The sequence below is a fragment of the Bacillus rossius genome (assembly GCF_032445375.1).
Source record: "Bacillus rossius redtenbacheri isolate Brsri chromosome 9 unlocalized genomic scaffold, Brsri_v3 Brsri_v3_scf9_2, whole genome shotgun sequence".
NCBI lineage: Eukaryota > Metazoa > Arthropoda > Insecta > Phasmatodea > Bacillidae > Bacillus > Bacillus rossius.
Genome location: NW_026962013.1, coordinates 1,519,192 through 1,537,859, shown reverse-complemented (window position 1 = coordinate 1,537,859; position 18,668 = coordinate 1,519,192). Strand labels below are relative to the sequence as shown.

The 18,668-nt window shown below is 41.3% G+C and overlaps 1 protein-coding gene across 8 annotated transcripts in view; it reads right to left on the bottom strand.

Moving 5' to 3' along the window:
- Window positions 1-18,445, bottom strand: part of LOC134543040 (peripheral plasma membrane protein CASK) — a 290,715-nt gene extending 272,270 nt beyond the window's left edge. For 6 of the 8 annotated variants that reach the window (XM_063387741.1, XM_063387743.1, XM_063387744.1 and 3 more), the window contains exon 1: window positions 17,899-18,444. In XM_063387741.1, the coding sequence (XP_063243811.1) occupies window positions 17,899-17,957 (59 nt within the window). In that variant the 5' untranslated portion in view covers window positions 17,958-18,444. Of the gene's footprint in view, window positions 1-17,898 lie in introns of all 8 variants that reach the window. The other 2 variants (XM_063387740.1, XM_063387742.1) reach the window with 1 other exon arrangement.
- Window positions 18,446-18,668: the final 223 nt, after the last annotated feature.

Here is an 18,668-nt window from a genome sequence, read left to right as displayed (position 1 = left end):
ATAATATACAATATTAAATCAGATAAATCAATTCAACTTTCGGAGTAATTAGTAGGATTTTAACTATTCAGATTGAGCAGATTCATCTTATTTGTGTTCAGACGTAATTTGTAATATTTTACACTAATTCAAAAATATACCTACGCACTGTACAGAACAATTTCCGAGATGTGCTTAACGTATTACTTACTGCAATCCGATAAAAAAAAAATACGCCAACAACCTGTCTACTGGACTGTAAACGGGTTCACTGTCAAGCACTGCTAGAGATGTACTTCCACCTGACGCATGGACCTACACGTGTCCTTTCTGCAGTTCACACAGGACACGTCCCAATTCCTGCCGACGTAACCGGCAGCAGCATACAGCAAGTGGCGTACACGTTCGTTCCAAACAACGGGCACTGAATTTTTTGACGTGATAACGTCTTATAAATCGATGAACGCCGGCTGCACGCACGAAAAATTGTCACGTTCCGCCTGAGCCGAGCGTGCAAGAACCGGCCAACCACCGTGCGAAAAAATCTTCTAGAATACCAAACAGGTTAAGGCTGGCTTTTTAACTAACTGTTCGTGATTATATTTTTAAAAAAAAATATTTAAATTAAATTTGCAAAAACTTTAAATAATATTTTTAAAGTATAAAATTTTTCATCAATGTTTTCTTATGACGTTATCACGTAAAATTATCGTCCGTAAACCGACTTTACAGACAACCCCCCCCCCCCCCCTTTTTTTTTACTTTATTTTGTACGAAAAATAAAAACTCCGAACCGGCTTGTTACAGGAAGCAACAAGGAAAGTGAACATGTACAAACTGCACGCACGATTGCACGGAACCAGAGAGAGAGAGCCTGCAGGAACTGGAAATGCGCTGTTTGGCCTGGCTTCCACTTCCGGGAGCCGCGCAGTCTCTCGGCAGTCGGGACACAGCGTGTCCTGTCTGCGGCCTCTTCTTCGCTTGCTCCGCAATTCAACCATTGCATACCCGTGACTCGTGGGAACATTGCCCTGAGGTATGGATAGAGACCGGAAAAATTCGCGATTTTTAATGACCTATAGGATGGACTCCAATATAATCTACGCACTCGGACGAACTACACCTGCTCATTGGCTACTGACTCGTTACACCTGTTAACTGGAATGATCGCAATCGATACTTCTTTGGCTAATGGTTTTTCATTGGCCCAGAGTCTTTCAAATAAACTGTTGCCCAATCACTGAAGCAGCAAGAAGGCAATCGTATTTGGATTCTAGCCTATCGCGAAATGTATCCGCGAATTTTTCAGGTCTCTAGGTATGGGTTACAAGTTATCTGCTATTTGTGAGAATTTTGGCCAAGTAGTCGTGATAAAAGATTTTAGCCTGACTAATGGCGTCGATTATTTATTTCGACATCAGTTTGGCGCAGTTAAGGCGTGTACACCCTCTAACACTGGACCATGAGACATAAAAGACGTAGGTATAATAAGTTATACATACCTATCTAGGAATCAAACATAAAATTACATTCTTTAAATGATTCATGGAATGGGTAATTTTGATTTATTGCAGTTTTTTTGGACATACGCCATTGCAGTTTTACACTTTTTGTCATGGAAAAATGCCAAAAATTCAATTAATTAATTTTAATTTAATTGATTAATTTTTAATTTAATTATTTTAATATAATAAATTAATTTTTGATTTGATTAATTTAATTTTTTTATTTTTTAATATTTTTTTATATTCTACATTTTCCATTATCAACAGTGCAAACTGCATTAAATACAATTACATACTAACAAATTACAGCAATTACTGATGAACCATCTATAGGTAGAGACCTGTAAAATTCGCGATTTCAAATAGCTAAAGGATAGACTCCATGATCCTCTATGCACTCGTGCAAATTACATCTGCTGATTGGTTACCGACTCGAAACACCTGTTGACTGGAATGATTGTGATTCGCTAATTCTTATGTTAAAGATTTTTCATTGGCCCAGAGTCCTTCAGATAAACTGTGGCCCAATCACTGAAGCAAAATAATGTCAAAAGTATTTGGACTCTATCCTATCGCGAAATGAATCCGCGAATTTTACAGGTCTCTATCTATAGGGACCGGAAAAATTCGCGGGTTCAATGACCTGCAGGATGAACTCCATAGTTATACGTACACTCGGTCAAATGACAACCACTCATTGGCTGCTGTCTTGTGAGGCGTCCCAACGTAGCAGCCTGTGATTCGATAAAGCTTTGCTCGGGCGTTTCTCATTCGCCCAGAGTCATCCAGGTGAGTTGTGTGCCGATGGCAGAGGCAGCACTGAGGTATAACTATTTGTATTTTAGCGTATCGCGAAATGAATTCGCGATTTTTTCCGGTCTCTACTGATGAAACATCTACAATTTAACATCTAAATTTAGTGCTAACATAAGCCACATAAAATAATGTATTAACATTAATAAAATTAAAATATAATAAGATACTAAACTGAATGATATTAATTATGGTTTTAAGTAGAAGAAAAAAATAACATGAAGGTATTAATGAAGATGAGCAATGTGCAGGTAAACACAACTCGTGCAACTCTCGTCAGTCGGGAGAGGTCGCCATGGCAACCGGCACCGCGCGGTCTCTGGAGCTCCTTCCCCCACCACCCTCTCTCCCCTCGCATGACACAACACCCGAGACCACACCCCCGTCCCCGTTTCCGGGACCTGCTCCGGGGAAGTCGGTCCGGCGTGGCAGATCCCGGCTTCACGAGCGCCACGTGCTCGTCGGTAGAGACCGGAAACATTCGCGGGGTCAATGACCTCCAGGATGGACTCCAATATCCTCTCCACACTCAGGGCAAATTCCACCTGTTCATTGGCTGCTGACTTGTGAGTCGTCTCGACTGGGTGGCCTGTGATTCGACACTTCTACGAGTGAGGGTCTCTAATTGGCCCTCAGTCCTCCAGATTAACAGTGGACCAATGGCAGAAGCAGCACTAAGGTATAATTATTTTAATTTTAGCACAACCCGAAATGAATCCGCGAATTTTTCAGGTCTCTACTCGTCGGTTCACGGCAGTTCGGTCGTCCGACCTGCAGCTGAACACGCCGTGAAGACGCTTCTTTCAGTCAGATACAGATTTACAAGTACAACAAGAGAGCATCGACATTAAATTACCAAGGGGCCGACATCTAACAACACGAACACGTGCAGAGCATTACGAAGCTGCGGCTGTGGCTTAGAACAACATTTCAGAAAACTTTTACAAATAATCTACATGTAGGCTATGTCAAGTTCTTTTTTGACGTTATAACGTTTTATAAATCGATGAACGGCGGCTACACGCACGTAAAAGCATGACTCATTGTCACGTTCCACCTGAGCCGAGCGTGCAAGAACCGGCCAACCACCGTGCGAGAAAATATTCTATAATATCAAACAGGTTAAGGCGGGCTTTTTGAAAGCAGCATTTTAAAAAATTTGATTTATTTGTCCAATTTCGTCATTTCAAATTAACAAATTATTGACATTGATTTGATTTGTTTATTTCTTTAACTAATTGTTCGTGATAATATTTAAACAAATTATTAAAATTAGATCTGCAAAAACTCTAAATAATATGCAATTTTTCATCACTGTTTTCTTACGACTTTATCACGTAGAATTATCATCCGTAAACCGACTTTACAGACAATCCTTTTTTTAATATAGTAAAACTTCTATCAGCAGTCACTCATTTAATGTCAGTATCTGTTATCCGTCATCGTATGCGGTACGTCCATATAGTGCGTCTCATGGCAAGCTTTTTACACCTGCAGTCACGGTAACTTGTGTCAAATGCCATCAAGTTCTCAAAAAATGTTAGGCTACCAGTGGTAACTGCAAAGCAACGCATGACTGTTTGTTTACGAACACAATCACATAAACTTGTTTATCAACACTGTTAACAGAACAACAGTGGCAGGAGGATACACGGACCAATGGTATTGCTGAGATAAGTTGCATGGCATACCTACTATAGCAAGGCCACGCCACGAGAGACGAAGATTATATGTAGGGCTTGGCTGAAACCAGGCTAATTGAGTAGGATACTGAAAAACATGTACCATAGCAAGCCCGCGGATTAAAAACTGTATACATCTGTAATAAATTGCAGGTACGGACGAAGCAGCAATTTGTTGGTGTTGATCAGGAAGCAGCACATGGAATTACGAATGAGCGGTGATTCACGTGTAGGAGCATGCGTATTTCTAGAGACCGGAAAAATTCGCGGGGTCAATGAACTCCAGGATAGACTCCAATATCCTCTACACACTCGGGCAAATGCCAACTGTTCATTGGCTGCTGACTTGTGAGTCGTCTCGACTGGGTGGCCTGTGATTCGACACTTCTATGAGTGAGGGTCTCTAATTGGCCCTCATTACTCCAGATTAACAGAGAACCAGTGGTAGAAGCAGCACAAAGGTATAATTATTTGAATTGTAGCATATCACGAAATGAATCCGCGAATTTTTCAGGTCTCTACTTATAGCGTCCTGAGTGGCTCGGTCAAATAAGGCAACGACGTTTCTCGCAGACGGCCGCCAATCACAAGGAAGAAACCCGTGGGTGCGGGTATTCCTTGTTGCATAGGCGTCCATATTTATTCGCGAAAAATGCCGGCCCCTATTCATGTGCCATGGGCTGGCGCCCCCAGCCGATTGAATGACACGGTTCTTGGTTCCCGTGCCTTTATACAATACGTCCATTGTGCAGCGTGTGCTGTAAGTGTTAGCGAATCAGATGCCACTATTCTCCTGGTTGTCTGGAACGTTTAGCCAATCAAGGATGTGCTCGAGTGATTAGCTGGAGGTGTTCGCCAATGAAAGGCGCTTTTCTTCTGGTTCGCTAAACTGTCTGGCAAAAGGGACTTTTTTTTTCATTGAGATCTTTGTTTCAGCAGCTTTCGAAGAGACGAACCCAAATGCTTCTTCGTTCATGTTTAAGGTTGTCTTGATATTTCTATCGATTCTCGGACTTTCCTTTTTTTGTACGAATGAATGAGATGGCTAGATTTCTTGTCGACATCAGAGTACTTACAGATGATATTTTCTTGAAGTTTGAAATATTGGGTGCAATACTAAACGACTACAGTAGGTACACACATGATATAACAGCATAAATTATAAAATTCCTTCTTTTTTTTTTTTTGAAACTTGAATTAATTACGCAAGTGCTGGTATTTGAACCCAACAACTTCCTCGAGTGCCCACATTCTTGGTAATTACGCCCGTTTGCCGAAATTCTTCAAGATACAAATATTTCCGGCCCTAGACACACCGTGCGTCAGTGACGATAGCTAGGGGCAGGCATTTTTCGCGAAAAAAAAAACTGAATACATATTAGACTGCAACAATGTATATCCACATCAGGTGTTTCTTCCTTGTGATTGGCGGTCGTCTGCGAGAGAAGTCGTTGCCTTATTTGACCGAGCCACTCAGGACGCGTTTACTTCCGAACTGAATTACTGTGATTGGTGTTCTAACAGCAGACATGAACCTGAAAGAAACTCACCCAATCATTGAACACAGACGATGCCACAGTGTTTTAACTTTCAGCTATACTAGGAATCTTTTCGCGAGATGTGCATGCCCCTAACGATATCAGATACACTAAGGGCGAAACTTCACAGCTACGAGGGATTCTAACGGCAGAACCGAACAGAGAACTTCCGCGGCTATGGTGAGTTTGCCTCGGGCCTTGTAATGATCCGGCAGAACGCGGGTTGAAAGGGAAAGAAGAAAAAAAAACCGCCAGAGGTTTTTCACCATTTGCAGTCTTTTTCTTTGTTTTCTTTTTTTTTTTTTTTAATTTGACTGTGTTTTGGTCCCGAGTGCGTGTGGGGAAGTTGTTTGCGTCGCCGGCTCGGGGGCAGGGGGGAGGGGGGAGGGGACTTGGGGGAGGGGGCAGGGGCGAACCACCGGGAACAAATCGATACAAGACAGCCGCCCCAGCGAGTGCGGCGCGGGGTCACAGGCGGGTCGGGGTTAATTGGACAAGCGTCGCTTAATTCGCCGCCCGCCACCCGGAGTCGCGGAGCTGTGTGCGCTCCGGGGCCGGAAACACTTCCACCACTCCCTCCGTTCACGATCAACCACCTGCTCGACGACTTTCAAGCATTGTAATCCACTTTTATACTGGTTTGCGAGTATTTCAACAAATATTCCATTAACTTGCCAGAAACTTGAAAAATTATATGTCATGTCCTCAGATTTACTAGCGATAAACGTATTTCGTAGAGACCGGAAAAATTTCGCGAATTCATTTCGCGATAGGCTAAAATACAAATAGTTATACCTCAGTGCTGCCTCTGCCATTGGCTCACAACTCACCTGGATGACTCTTGGGCCAATGAGAAACGCCCGAGCAAAGCTTTATCAAATCACAGGCTGCTACGCTGGGACGTCTCACAAGACAGAAGCCAATGAGTGGGTGACATTTGACCGAGTGTATGTACAACTGTGGAGTTCATCCTGCAGGTCATTGAACCCGCGAATTTTTCCGATCCCTACGGTATTTGTTCGTAACTTAAAAAAAAATTTTAGAAACTGAATTAAAGCTCACAATTACACGTGTTAAGGGGTTGTATATGGAATAAATATTTAATTTTTATTTTAAAAAACTACTTAAAGAATACTTACATGTTTTTTATATATATTTATCTTCAAAACATAGTTTATGCTGCATATATGTGTTATTTCTAAAAGCACGAGTTGTGCGTACGCGTGGTGATGCAGTTGAAACCCAGCTAGTGCTGTGCCTGTACGGAAGGAGGCGAGGCGATAAGGTTGGCGTAGGCTGGCGTAATGCGCGCACATTCGTCTTTAGGGTCTGCCGTGTGCAACTCCAATAAATACTTCTATTTTTATTTTTTCTTGGGGATTTCAAGCATCAATCTTTCATTTTTATTAAGGAAATGATTACTATTTTAGCTAGGTTTCTGCCAATCCGCTAAGAAAAAGCGTAATGAAAAATCAAATTGGCTGGAAAGTATAGTCATGCCTCTGCTTTCTTCAAGCGTTTTAAAAACTAATGTGTGTATTTTAACGACAGCGTGCTCTGATACGCAATAAAACGTTCCTTAGGCTACAAATGTGCAACTACACCAAAACGCTGGTGTCCAACCGTTTTTTTTCCCCGTCAGCGGGAAACATTTATGACGTTGCCGTGACGTTGGTTTTTTTTTTTTTTTTTTGGGGGGGGGGGGGGGGGGGGGTTCTTCCATTTCTCCCGCCACCTCAGCGCTCCTCGTCAATAACGACTTCGGTGTAGACTAGACGGTAAGCTTTAATTTATTCGTTCATGAATGAATGAGGGTAGATAGTTACGCAGGGACCTTTCAAAAAAAAAAAAAAAGGACGTTCATTTAAAGCGGACCAATTTCGAGTTGGTCTCGTTCGGTCGTGTTATTGGCTCCCACACGCCTGGTGGCTTGTTTGCCGCAACCGTGCGCCCCCCCCCCCCCCCCCCCCCCCCCCCCGGTGGGGTGCTTTGACTGCCACGTCAGGGGTTCTCCCCCCCCCCCCCCCAAACACACACACACACACACACGTCTCGCTGAGTCACACGACAGAGCTGCAGCACACGCACAGAAACTACTCGTTACAATCCGTGCTAAATGAATAACCAACGGAAAAACCACATATGAGAATTATCTAATAATTCCCGAAATACTAGCTAAGAAATCAGTTGCAGTACTGGAGGTCTACTAAAATGGTAAAACATTTTCCGCACATTGCATTAGGTATAAGAACTATGTAGTTTTTTAAACTGCATTTAAAACGGTAGGCCTACCCCTTTTTTTATGCTATTCAAGTAACATAAATTACATTTTGCACAAGCCAATTCACTTTATTTCCAAAACAAAGTGTTCTAAAGCACACCGAATTATTGTACTTAATGCAATGTTCCCGGAAAAAAAAATTATTCGACATTGGCGCAACACACGTGTGGTTAAGATGGGTTTTTCCACCTGTTTTTTACCACGAAGTATAAGAAAAATTAAGGGGAAAAAATCGAGCTTTTTTCTAAAATAATTTTTAGTCGATTATGATTTCAAAATGTTGAAATTTCAGCACAAATGTAGAGCAAGTTTAGAGATGTGTTTCTGCGCGGATCGACCTGTCGAGCAAGCAGCGTCGAGTGCCTTACGTGGGCCCTGCGTGGACTCTGCGTGGACTCTGGTTGGTAGGTAGGTAGTATCAAGAATTTTTTGGTATTACTCCTACGAGTTATAATACGTTCATACGAATGCGATATTCGTCATATTATGGTAATTATAGCCATTACTATATTTTTGTATCAGTTTGTAAGTTATTTGTACAAAATTAAGGCAGTTATCATATCTACATAAATTATATGTGTGTATACACACACATACATACACTTTTGATTTGACGATGGTTTTGGGGTCTATTGACCAAGAAACTTAGAAGTCAGACAATGTAGTATTTCTTCAAAACCTACCTTTAAAAAAAAAAAAAAAAAAAGCCTTTTCCACGCCCTGTACTCTCGCATCCATTCACTGGCTCTTTTTGGCGCCTCTTTTCGCGTTTTATTCCCACTTTGCTTTTGATAATACCTGTCATCTACTTGTGCCTTTTCATTATTTTCAGCCATGATGTTAAATCGCGATCTCCAGCTGAATTAAATGAAACAACAACAAAAAAACACTCTAACCGAACATAAATTACACTTATCACTTTATCTCACAAGTCTACACGTCCTTTTGACATTTCAAATAACAGTTTTCACATACCAAAAATAAATTACACTTATAAAGCTAACCTCTTAAGTCTATTCGTCTTTTTTACATTTTCTATTACACTATTCACATAAAAATGAATGATACTTACAAAGTTAATTGCACAAATCAGTAACTCTTTTACCACACGAATAAATAAATTGTAGACACTTTAAATACAGTAAAAGCAATATGGTAGCGTCAATCGTTAGCCGTTACGAAAACTGGGGAGTGTACAAACACAAGCAGCGATACGACAATTCCGTAGCATCACTGCTGCGTCATTTCCACCTCTCCCCTGCCGCCTCCCCTTCCGGCCGTCACAACTAGCATATTGCATGCCCCGCTACATAACTATTCCCCCTCCCCTGTTTGCCGTCTTCCCATTCGACCACTAGTGCATCCGTTGGCGGTTCCCCCACCACGTACCTAACTATTCCCCTTGTACGGTCGGAATTTTCGTAACGCTGGAAAACTGAGTTGTCATCCCTTAAGGGCTCCGCCTACCCGGACACACACACGGTGTGGAGAGCTTCAGGAAAACCAACGCAATTTGAAAACTACTCTAGATATCCGAGTGGGGCCTATTTACGAAAAGCATTTAAGAGTTCGCCGAGGGCCGAAAAATACTTTTGATTTCGGATTATGTTTTTAAACAGTATTTTCATAAGAGTTAAAATGGCTAAAAGGCGTGTTTTTAAGGGTACTTTTTAGGCTAAAAACAACCAGTACAGATTCTTGAAAGCACTTAAAGGGACTTGCATTTTACCTTTTTCTTCATTTCTCCGCAATATAATGTAACGGTCACCGCTCAAATTTCACAGTTGTCCTGTGACGACGAGAAGACAGCGCGCCAGTCCAGAGGAGACACCGCGCTAGAAGCACCAGCGAGCGTCGCGCTTATCATCGCGCCTGACCCCTGACGAGGCGGGCCCGCGGAAGCGTGGCGGACGTCTCTGTCCTCAGGCGCCAGCAGGGCCAACCCCAATTCACCCACTCCTTCGTCCTGGCTCCTTTCCACCTCGAGTTCGTCTCGCCTTCACAGCGCCGTTTCTCTACATCCAGGGAAATAGTCGAAGCATGTCGCTACTGTTTGCTTGTCATTGTTAGAAATGTCGTGGTCGTTGAGAGTGGGTTTCTGCGAGCCTCAGTGGAGGATTTCGCGCTCTCGGCCCAGACGGCATGGGGAGGGGTGTAGGGGGGCGGGGCGGGCCGAGTGGAGAAGTAAACACCCGCTCGCGGAGCTGGGCAAATACTGACTACCGGCGCACCAATCCCGTCTGCCGAGCGCTCGGTCGCACCCGCGGTTCTTCCACCAAGGGCGCGCGTACAGCTGGTCCTTGCACCTCGGGCGCTGCCTGATGCACACGTGTCTGTGTCGGCGAAGCTCGCTGGGGCTTCTGGCGCGGTTTCTCCTCTGGACGTCTCGCAGTTCATGTGAGCGGTGACCGGAACATTATATATGCAAGGCCCTCGGGTGCTTTCAAGAATCTCTGTCTTAAAACACGCGTTATAACCCTTTCCACCCTCATAATATAGGGGCAGGCATTTTTCGCGAGAAAAAAAAACTGAATACCTATTAGACTGCAACAATGTATATCCACATCAGTTCTTTCTTCTATGTGATTGGCGGTCGTCTGCGAGAGAAGTCGTTACCTTATTTGACCGAGCCACTCAGGACGCGTTTACTTCCGAACTGAATTACTGTGATTGGTCTTCTAACAGCAGACATGCACCTGAAAGGAACTCACCCAATCACAAAACACAGACAATGCTACAGTGTTTTAACAGTCAGCTAGTCTCGGAATCTTTTCGCGAAATATGCATGCCCCTACTCATAAAGATACAGTTCGGAGACAGAACCATCCGTCCACCCTGAGCGCATCCTGAAGACACCGCTCCGACATTAATCGCGTGGTATCTTCTGAAGCTCTGCGCAGCGTGTGTGTGTAGGCGGTGGTGCAGTGACCTCATTAAGGGCGTATGACCCGTTCCAGGTCATGATTTTAGATTTATATTAATCACTGATCAACTTTTAGACATTTTCAATCGTTTAACTTTCACGAAATGAAAAATATATATAGTTGCATACTTTTTGCATAATTAGCTGCCAAAGTTACATTTTTAACCTTTTTGGGTTGTACAAATAATGAGAATTTAATTTATTGCAGAACTGAAACTTTTTAGGATTAACTGCAATGCCACTGGCTACTTCAAGAAATGGTTTGCATTTCTATCACAAAAACTCATTTCGTGTTTCTTGGCTGTCAAGATCATACAAATTTTGAGAATTTTGAAATGTCAGGTAAAATTAATTAATATTTTCTAAAAGAAATGTAAACCATTTCTTGAAGTAGCCAGTGGCATAGCAGTTAATCCTAAAAAGTTTCAGTTCTGCAATAAATTAAATTCTCATTATTTGTACAACCCAAAAAGGTTAAAAATGTAACTTTGGCAGCTAATTATGCAAAAAGTATGCAACTATATATATTTTTCATTTCGTGAAAGTTAAACGATTGAAAATGTCTAAAAGTTGATCAGTGATTAATATAAATCTAAAATCATGACCTGGAACGGGACATACGCCCTTAAGGGGAACAGTTATGTACCGAAAGCAGTCATATTGGTTTCAACAGTTTACATGCCAAAAACAAGTTTACTGTTGAATATTGAAATTTGCCTTCACTAAGGCAGAAACTATACATTAATAGATGTATTTACAAAAATACTGACAGTATTTTTACAGTTACATTCATTCACAAAAATTAATTCAATACTAACCACCAATAATTTCACCGAGGACACAATTTGTAGCAGCAAGTCACTCTAAAATTAAAGCTTTCAAGAAGTCAAATTTCTACAATTTAACGATACGAAATTGTATTGGCCTAAACACTAGGTACTGAAATCAAGATGATGAGTTTCGGTTCCTATTTATTCCCATTTAAAGTGTCATTTTATAATTATTAGTAATTATTTAAATATGTTACTTCCATTAACAAATAATGAACTGCTACGAAAATTCTACCATTCAATTTATATATTCACTATAGCTCTTAATTAATTTATGAGATGATTAAACGTTTGGCGAAGAACGTATAGTCATTCCTCATAGAAAACCAAAAATTACTTTAAATACACCCGGCTAAAGGCGCGGTGGCGCTAAAGTCGAAACTGCCTCGCCATCATCACGTCTCTTCGCCTCTGCGTCCATTAAGGCGCCTCTATAGGCAAGTGTAATGGCTCTTAAATGCTTTGAGTAATCAGTCATACGTAATGACTGTAATGAGAGTATTGAGCTGTTTGTAGATGGCGCTCCATCAATCACTGCCGTGGCTGGCCAATCCCCGCACAAAGCACGATGCAAGCTACCCTCCTTCGTGGCTAACACCGAATGATTAGGTGTGTAAGCTCTGCCTGAGACGCACTGAAGCTGCAAACAAACTACGCTGACGTTTCGTGTTAACACGTCACGTCAGAGCCCGGCAGTGTTCACATTGTTCTGATATTCCTTGTGTCTGCAGATAGCGTGTGGATACTTTGCAGGGTGGATCGTTCTGTGAAATAGTTTAAAAGGCTGGAAGTGTTGTACTTCTAGACTAACTTGACGAAGAGGAAGAATATGCAATGTCAGCTCGTCACGGGGAGAGTGGGTACATCCTAAAAATGTAAAAATATATGTCTTTCCAAGTCCCCTACCGATTCCTTCCCAAGCTTCGCCCCTCGCCTGCTGGTGCCTGTAGTCCTTGCTTGAAATGTCGTCCAGAACCTTCTAAGCACGCACCAATTCAATCACTTGTTCGTCCAATGACAGTCGCATCTGATGCACAACACGTCTGACGAAAATATACAAGTCTAGAGCTTCGCCCGGTGCGTGTTACGACGTGTTACGAGGCGCAGGTAACGCAACAACACGTGTTAGCACGCAACGTCAACGTAGTGTGTATGAAACGTCAGTCTTAAGTTAGGTTAGGAAAACAGTCGTGCGCGGCGGCTTAGTGGTCCAACACCGACCTCGCGTTCCGGATGACTCGGGTTCCAATCCCGGTAGGTCCATTCCGAGTTCCGCTTTCCACATCGTGCCGGAACCAAGCCATCTGGCGGAACATTCGGCTACTACTCCTGTGTACTCTCGAGACACGGCCTAGTAAACCGGTGCGAGGTGCCTCGTTAGGTCCGTTCTTAATAGTCCGACCTAATGACCAAGCAATGTTCGAGTTAAATCCCGTGCTTGTTGCGTAAAAGGGGTTAAGTCCAAAATCATTAGTTTTGAGAAAATCGCGATTGAAAATTATAAGGTTTCTTGAAGTCAGTTATTTTTTTATTAGCTTTATTAACTGCTTTAGAACTTTGGAAACTCATTAATTGTTTTGAAATAATGTCTATAATCTTCCTTATCAATTTCGCAAACTTGCCTGTGATAACTCAGTTTTTAACCATTTTTGACTGAACCCCCTTTAAGCAACAAGCACAGATTTATCTTTCAAGTGTTGGTGTGAGTGCTCACGCGGGCGCGAGTGAAGTGTTGGCAACACTGGCCGGCGGTGCACACGTGGGCGCTGCGGGTTCGCGAACTTGTTTACTCAAGTCTGTCATCGCGCATCGCGGAGTGGAGGCTAAATAGCGACAGACTCGCAGACGCGAAGAACCCACTATTTTTACTCGCAATTCTCGGACATCAGCAAGGTCACGTCTGCTCGTCTTCTTGGTCGCAAGTCTAGACGTAACATCATTCACTATTCAGTATATCATCGGGAATGTACTGCTGCTAGATATCCATAGAAATAATACCTGTTTTCCTTGTCGTTCACAGAATCCTGGGTTGAGATAACACTGACGCGTGTTAGACGTCTTTGTTTTGCATACACGCAGAACACTGTACGAAATTCTCACAAACATATTGAAAAAAAAAATTTAATGTTGAAATCTGTGTATTGTTTCATGGCAATAATTCACACACACACACACACACACACACATGTATACGTAAATATGTATATTATTTTTATTATATTTTTTTTTCTTCACCGCATATCACAAACTTAATTAATTGGTTATCATTGCATTAAAAATTGCCCTTGAAAAGACGATAGGGCCATTCTGATTTCGCGAAAAGATTTTGAGACTAGATGAAAGTTAAAACACTGTAGCACAGTCTGTGTTTCGTGATTGGGTGAGTTTCTCCGAGGTACAACTCGATTGTAACAACACCAATCACAGTGATTCAGTGCGGAAGTAAACGCGTCCTGAGTGGCTCGGTCAAATAAGGCAACGACTTCTCTCGCAGACGGCCGCCAATCACAAGGAAGAAACCCCAGGTGCGGGTATAACTTGTTGCAGTCGAATAAGTGTTCAGATATTTTCGCGAAAAATGCCTGCCCCTAATTATTGACCTTTCGTAACGTGGAGAGCGTCTTAAACCACGTAGACATCAAAAAAAAATATCGCAATCAAAGTGTCTCTTCTTAACATTAAGTTCTGGATGGTATCTAATCTGCGCTCCATAAATTCAGCTCTTTACTAGAGACCGGAAAAATTCGCGGATTAATTTCACGACAGCCTAAAATTCATATAGTTATACCTGAGTGCTGCCTCTGCTATTGGCTCACAACTCACCTGGGATGACTCTGGGCCAGTGAGAAACTCTCAACCAAAGCTGTGTCGAATCAAAGGCCACTACATTGGGACACCTTCACAAGACAGCAGCCAATGAGAGGGTGACATTTGACCGAGTGTACGTAGAACTATAAAGTTCATCCTAGAGGTCATTGTACCCGCGAATTTTTCCGGTCCCCACCCATTACTTGTCGTCAGTAAGATAGCCTAATTAAAACTCCCAGGAAGAAGCCTGGCCATAGTGACGATCATAAAGATACGTCTCACCCTCTCTTAAAAAGGGAAGGGGGGGGGGTTTGTCTGTAAAGTCGGTTTACGGAAGATAATTTTACGTGATAACGTCATAAGAAAACATTGATGAAAAATTGCATACTTTTTTTTCATTTTCAAATATTATTTACAGTTTTTTTGCTAATTTAATTTAATTAATTTGTTTGAATATAATCACGAACAATTATTAGTTAAAAAGCCCGCCTTAACCTGTTTGATATTATATATTGCACATTCAGCTCAGGCGGAACGTGACAATGAGTCATGCTTTTTCGTGCGTGCAGCCGGCGTTCATCGATTTATAAGACGTTATCACGTCAAAATTAACTAAAGGAAATGTATTAATGATCGAACATTGAAATGTTTGTAAGAGGCTACTGAGGATAAAATGTCTGACCAGCATATCTCGTCCTCTAACACCTCACCCAGTAATAAATTTCTACCTAAATTCACAATGAAAAATTTAAGTACTTATTGTAAATTACATTCATCTTAGTTGTTTGTTGTTAAAACATATAAAGTTTAAGCTTCCAGCTACACTATGTAGATATTACTTTACTTAGTCAATTAAAACAATGTTTACCTCCGTACTATATAGCTAGAGACCGGAAAAATTCGCAGATTCATTTCGTGATAGGCTGAAATTCAAACATGTGTACAATTCTGCTGGTTCTGCTATTGGCTCGCAGTTTAACTGGAGCTCTCTGGGCCAATGAGATACTATCGACCAAAGAAGCGTCGAATCACAAGCTACCCAGTGGAGACGACTCACAATTTAGTACCTAATGAACATTCCTATTTACTTGAGTAATGCAGAGGATAATGGAGGCTATCCTAGAGGTCATTGAATCCGCGAATTTTTCCGGTCCTTATATATAGCCTACCTGCATTTCCCTTATGAATTCACAATTATATTTCGAAAGGTAGCATTGTTGTGTAACGTATTTGTATTTAGTGTTAATGAACCTAACATGATACCATCATATTAAAAAGTTTTGAGTGTGTCTTCAGTAGTCGCCAGTGTGTGTAACTAGCAAATTCATGTATTCTCATGTTGTTCATGTTGTTCGTGTTGCAAATAAACTTATAATACGAAACTCGGAAACGCGAAATTTTAAGTAGAATTCTTTAAAATAATGCCGAGCGTGATAAATATATTGATATTTAAAATATTCTTTTTTTTTTTAATACCAAAATTTCTGGATGTGTCATACACGTAACTTACTGCACCCTACTACAATTAGCTGCCTGAATCGTATCTAATCGTTTGTCACCATCACGCGCAGATAGCAACACGAAAAAAGAAAACGGAAATTTTAAAATATTAAAACGTCTCCTATAAAAGCGAAAAAAAATTTAAAAACCCTAAACCACGACATTGGGCCTGATTATTGACAAGGAATTTTACTAAAATACTATTCATCGTATTAAAACGAATTTAATTTTAATTTATTTATGTCAAAATTGGACAATTTATATTATTTTGATTCATGAACATTAAATTATTATTTAATTGTACTTGTACTTATTGAGCACAATTAGTGCTGTTATTTAACACCTTTAATCAGGGGAAGATGAGGCGGCACTGGTAATACAAGCTTCAAGAGCCTATTACTTAATGGTTCATTTGACAACCAGGCTAGACTCCGCAGTCCTATACATGTTCGGGGAGAGACACCCGCTCATTGACCATCTCTGTTTTTCACAGATCCACAAGCAGTGGCGGATCCAGGATTTTAGTTTGGGAGGGGCTTGACCCAGCTGAGGCTAGGCTTTATCAACGCAAACACTAAAACAATAGTGGACCCAGATGCTTTTGGAGGGGGCTTGAGCCCCTTAGCCCCCCCCCCCCCCCCCTCTGTAACCGCTACTGTCCACAAGGCATTCGAACGATGATTAGTCCTTCCATCCTTTACTGCGAGTAAGATTACCATGGTTAGGGGCATGCATATTTTGCGAAATGATTCCGAGACTAGCTGAAAGTTAAAACACTGTAGCATCATCTGTGTTTTGTGATTGGGTGAATTTATTTTAGGTACGTGTCGATTGTTTCAACGCCAATCGCATTAAGTCAGTGCGGAAGCAAACGCGTCCTCAGTGGCTCGGTGAAATACAGCAACACAGACGGCCGCCAATCACAAGGAAGAAACCGCCGGTCCAGGTATACCTTGTTGCAGTCTAATAAACGTTCAGATTTTTTTCCGCAAAAAAATGCCTGCCCCTAACAATGGTCCGATCATACAAGACGAAGAAACTGACAACAGATGTTTGCAGTGTAGCAACTGAAATCCCTCGCCGCACACGCGTTTCTAAAAATTATTCTTTGACTGAACCTACGAAACTCAACATAATTGGTTATACAACACTGTATGAAGATCAAAAATATTGTTTAAGGTCAAAAAATGTTCTAATAGTCCTTGATCTTTCGGGGCGGGGGTTTTACAACAGTCGGTAGCTTACAATATATAAGACACATTGCGATAGATTTTACAAATTCATGACAGTTTTTAAGCAATTCCAGGCTTCAGTAAATATTTTGGCTGCCAAAATTATTTTTAGAACGTTTTCGCCATACCAAACAAGAATTAATTAGCGCAGAATGGATTTTAATGGTAAAAACGCTACAAATTATTTAGATTTTAGATTTTGTTAAGTAATTCTCGTATCTCATATATTAAAATATAAGCGCACACAAATGTTAAAAACCTAATATTAATTAGCTATTTAGATACCTACCTACCTACAACCTCCGGTAAGTCCGGTAGTATGGTTCTAGTCAAACTGGGCAGGTACAAGGAAGGCGTACAGAAACAATTTATAAAATTACTGACAGGGCACTATTTATCTATAATTTCCTTTCAACAATACCTTAAAACTATATTTCATTTAGATTTGTGAAATAGTACTGGCGATATTTAAACCAGGTAAGTATTATTTTGTATAATATACAAAATAATTACAAGCATATTAATTTGTTTTATCGATCACGGTACATTAAAATTTTACTGATCTAACTAAAGGCGTGATTTAAAAAGTGTAATAAAAATGCATGGCTACAGCATGTGCCGAAATAACAATACGTGATTGCTTTCGTAATGATCGCCCTAACCTAGAAAACAACTGAGCATCTGGGAGCAACGGTTTTTTTTTATAGCACACTGTTTAGACTTCCTTGGATACTAGCGACTAAAAACCTGGCAACCAAACAAACATAGTATCTCTAATAAAACCGGTAGCATTGATTTGATACTTACTTGCCAATGATCTCGCACAGCTCGTACACATCGTCAAACAGCACCTCATCATCCGCCATGATCACAGAAAACAAATGCACACCGATTTATCCTCGGCAACCGTCCAGTTTTACCGAGCGGAGGGGCGTGCCTTCTAGCTGAACAGACGAAACTTGCAACGTTCCACCGCTACAGAAATCACCTGTAGAACATGGCTGATGCCCACAATCACATAATTCGTTTCCACTTTCGCTTCACGACGGTGTACAAACAGTGTAGCATTTAAAACACCAACGACACAGAACAAAATGTCCACCCGGCTATTCCGCGCAAGGCTGGAACGTGGTCAAGCGGCGCTAAGAATCATCCTCGGTAACTCACTTGCAAGTACAAACCCCACACCAGACACGCGAGTAGCTAAACTATAAAATTTTACACGAGAGGAAACTCTAGTACGTGACTTTCTTTCTAATTTGAGCCGGAACCGGGCCACACAGCCCATTGCCTGTCAGGTACAGTGACATCTAGTCATCTAGCGAAACACATTGCTTCCGAGTGTGCGCAATGGTGAGTTCATAGTACAGGTCTCCACCAATAGGTACCGCTGGCTAAATGTAAGCTGTGAAGAGTGACATGAAACCTGTTATTAAAAAAAATGGCGGATGATTGACGTAAATGCATACTTATTACTGCTAATTATCAGCTCGCATATTAGTCGTTTGAGGTTTATTTTCTTAGTGCAGACAAAGCTAAAAAAAAATATTATTTATACAAAAGTAACATAAAAAGTA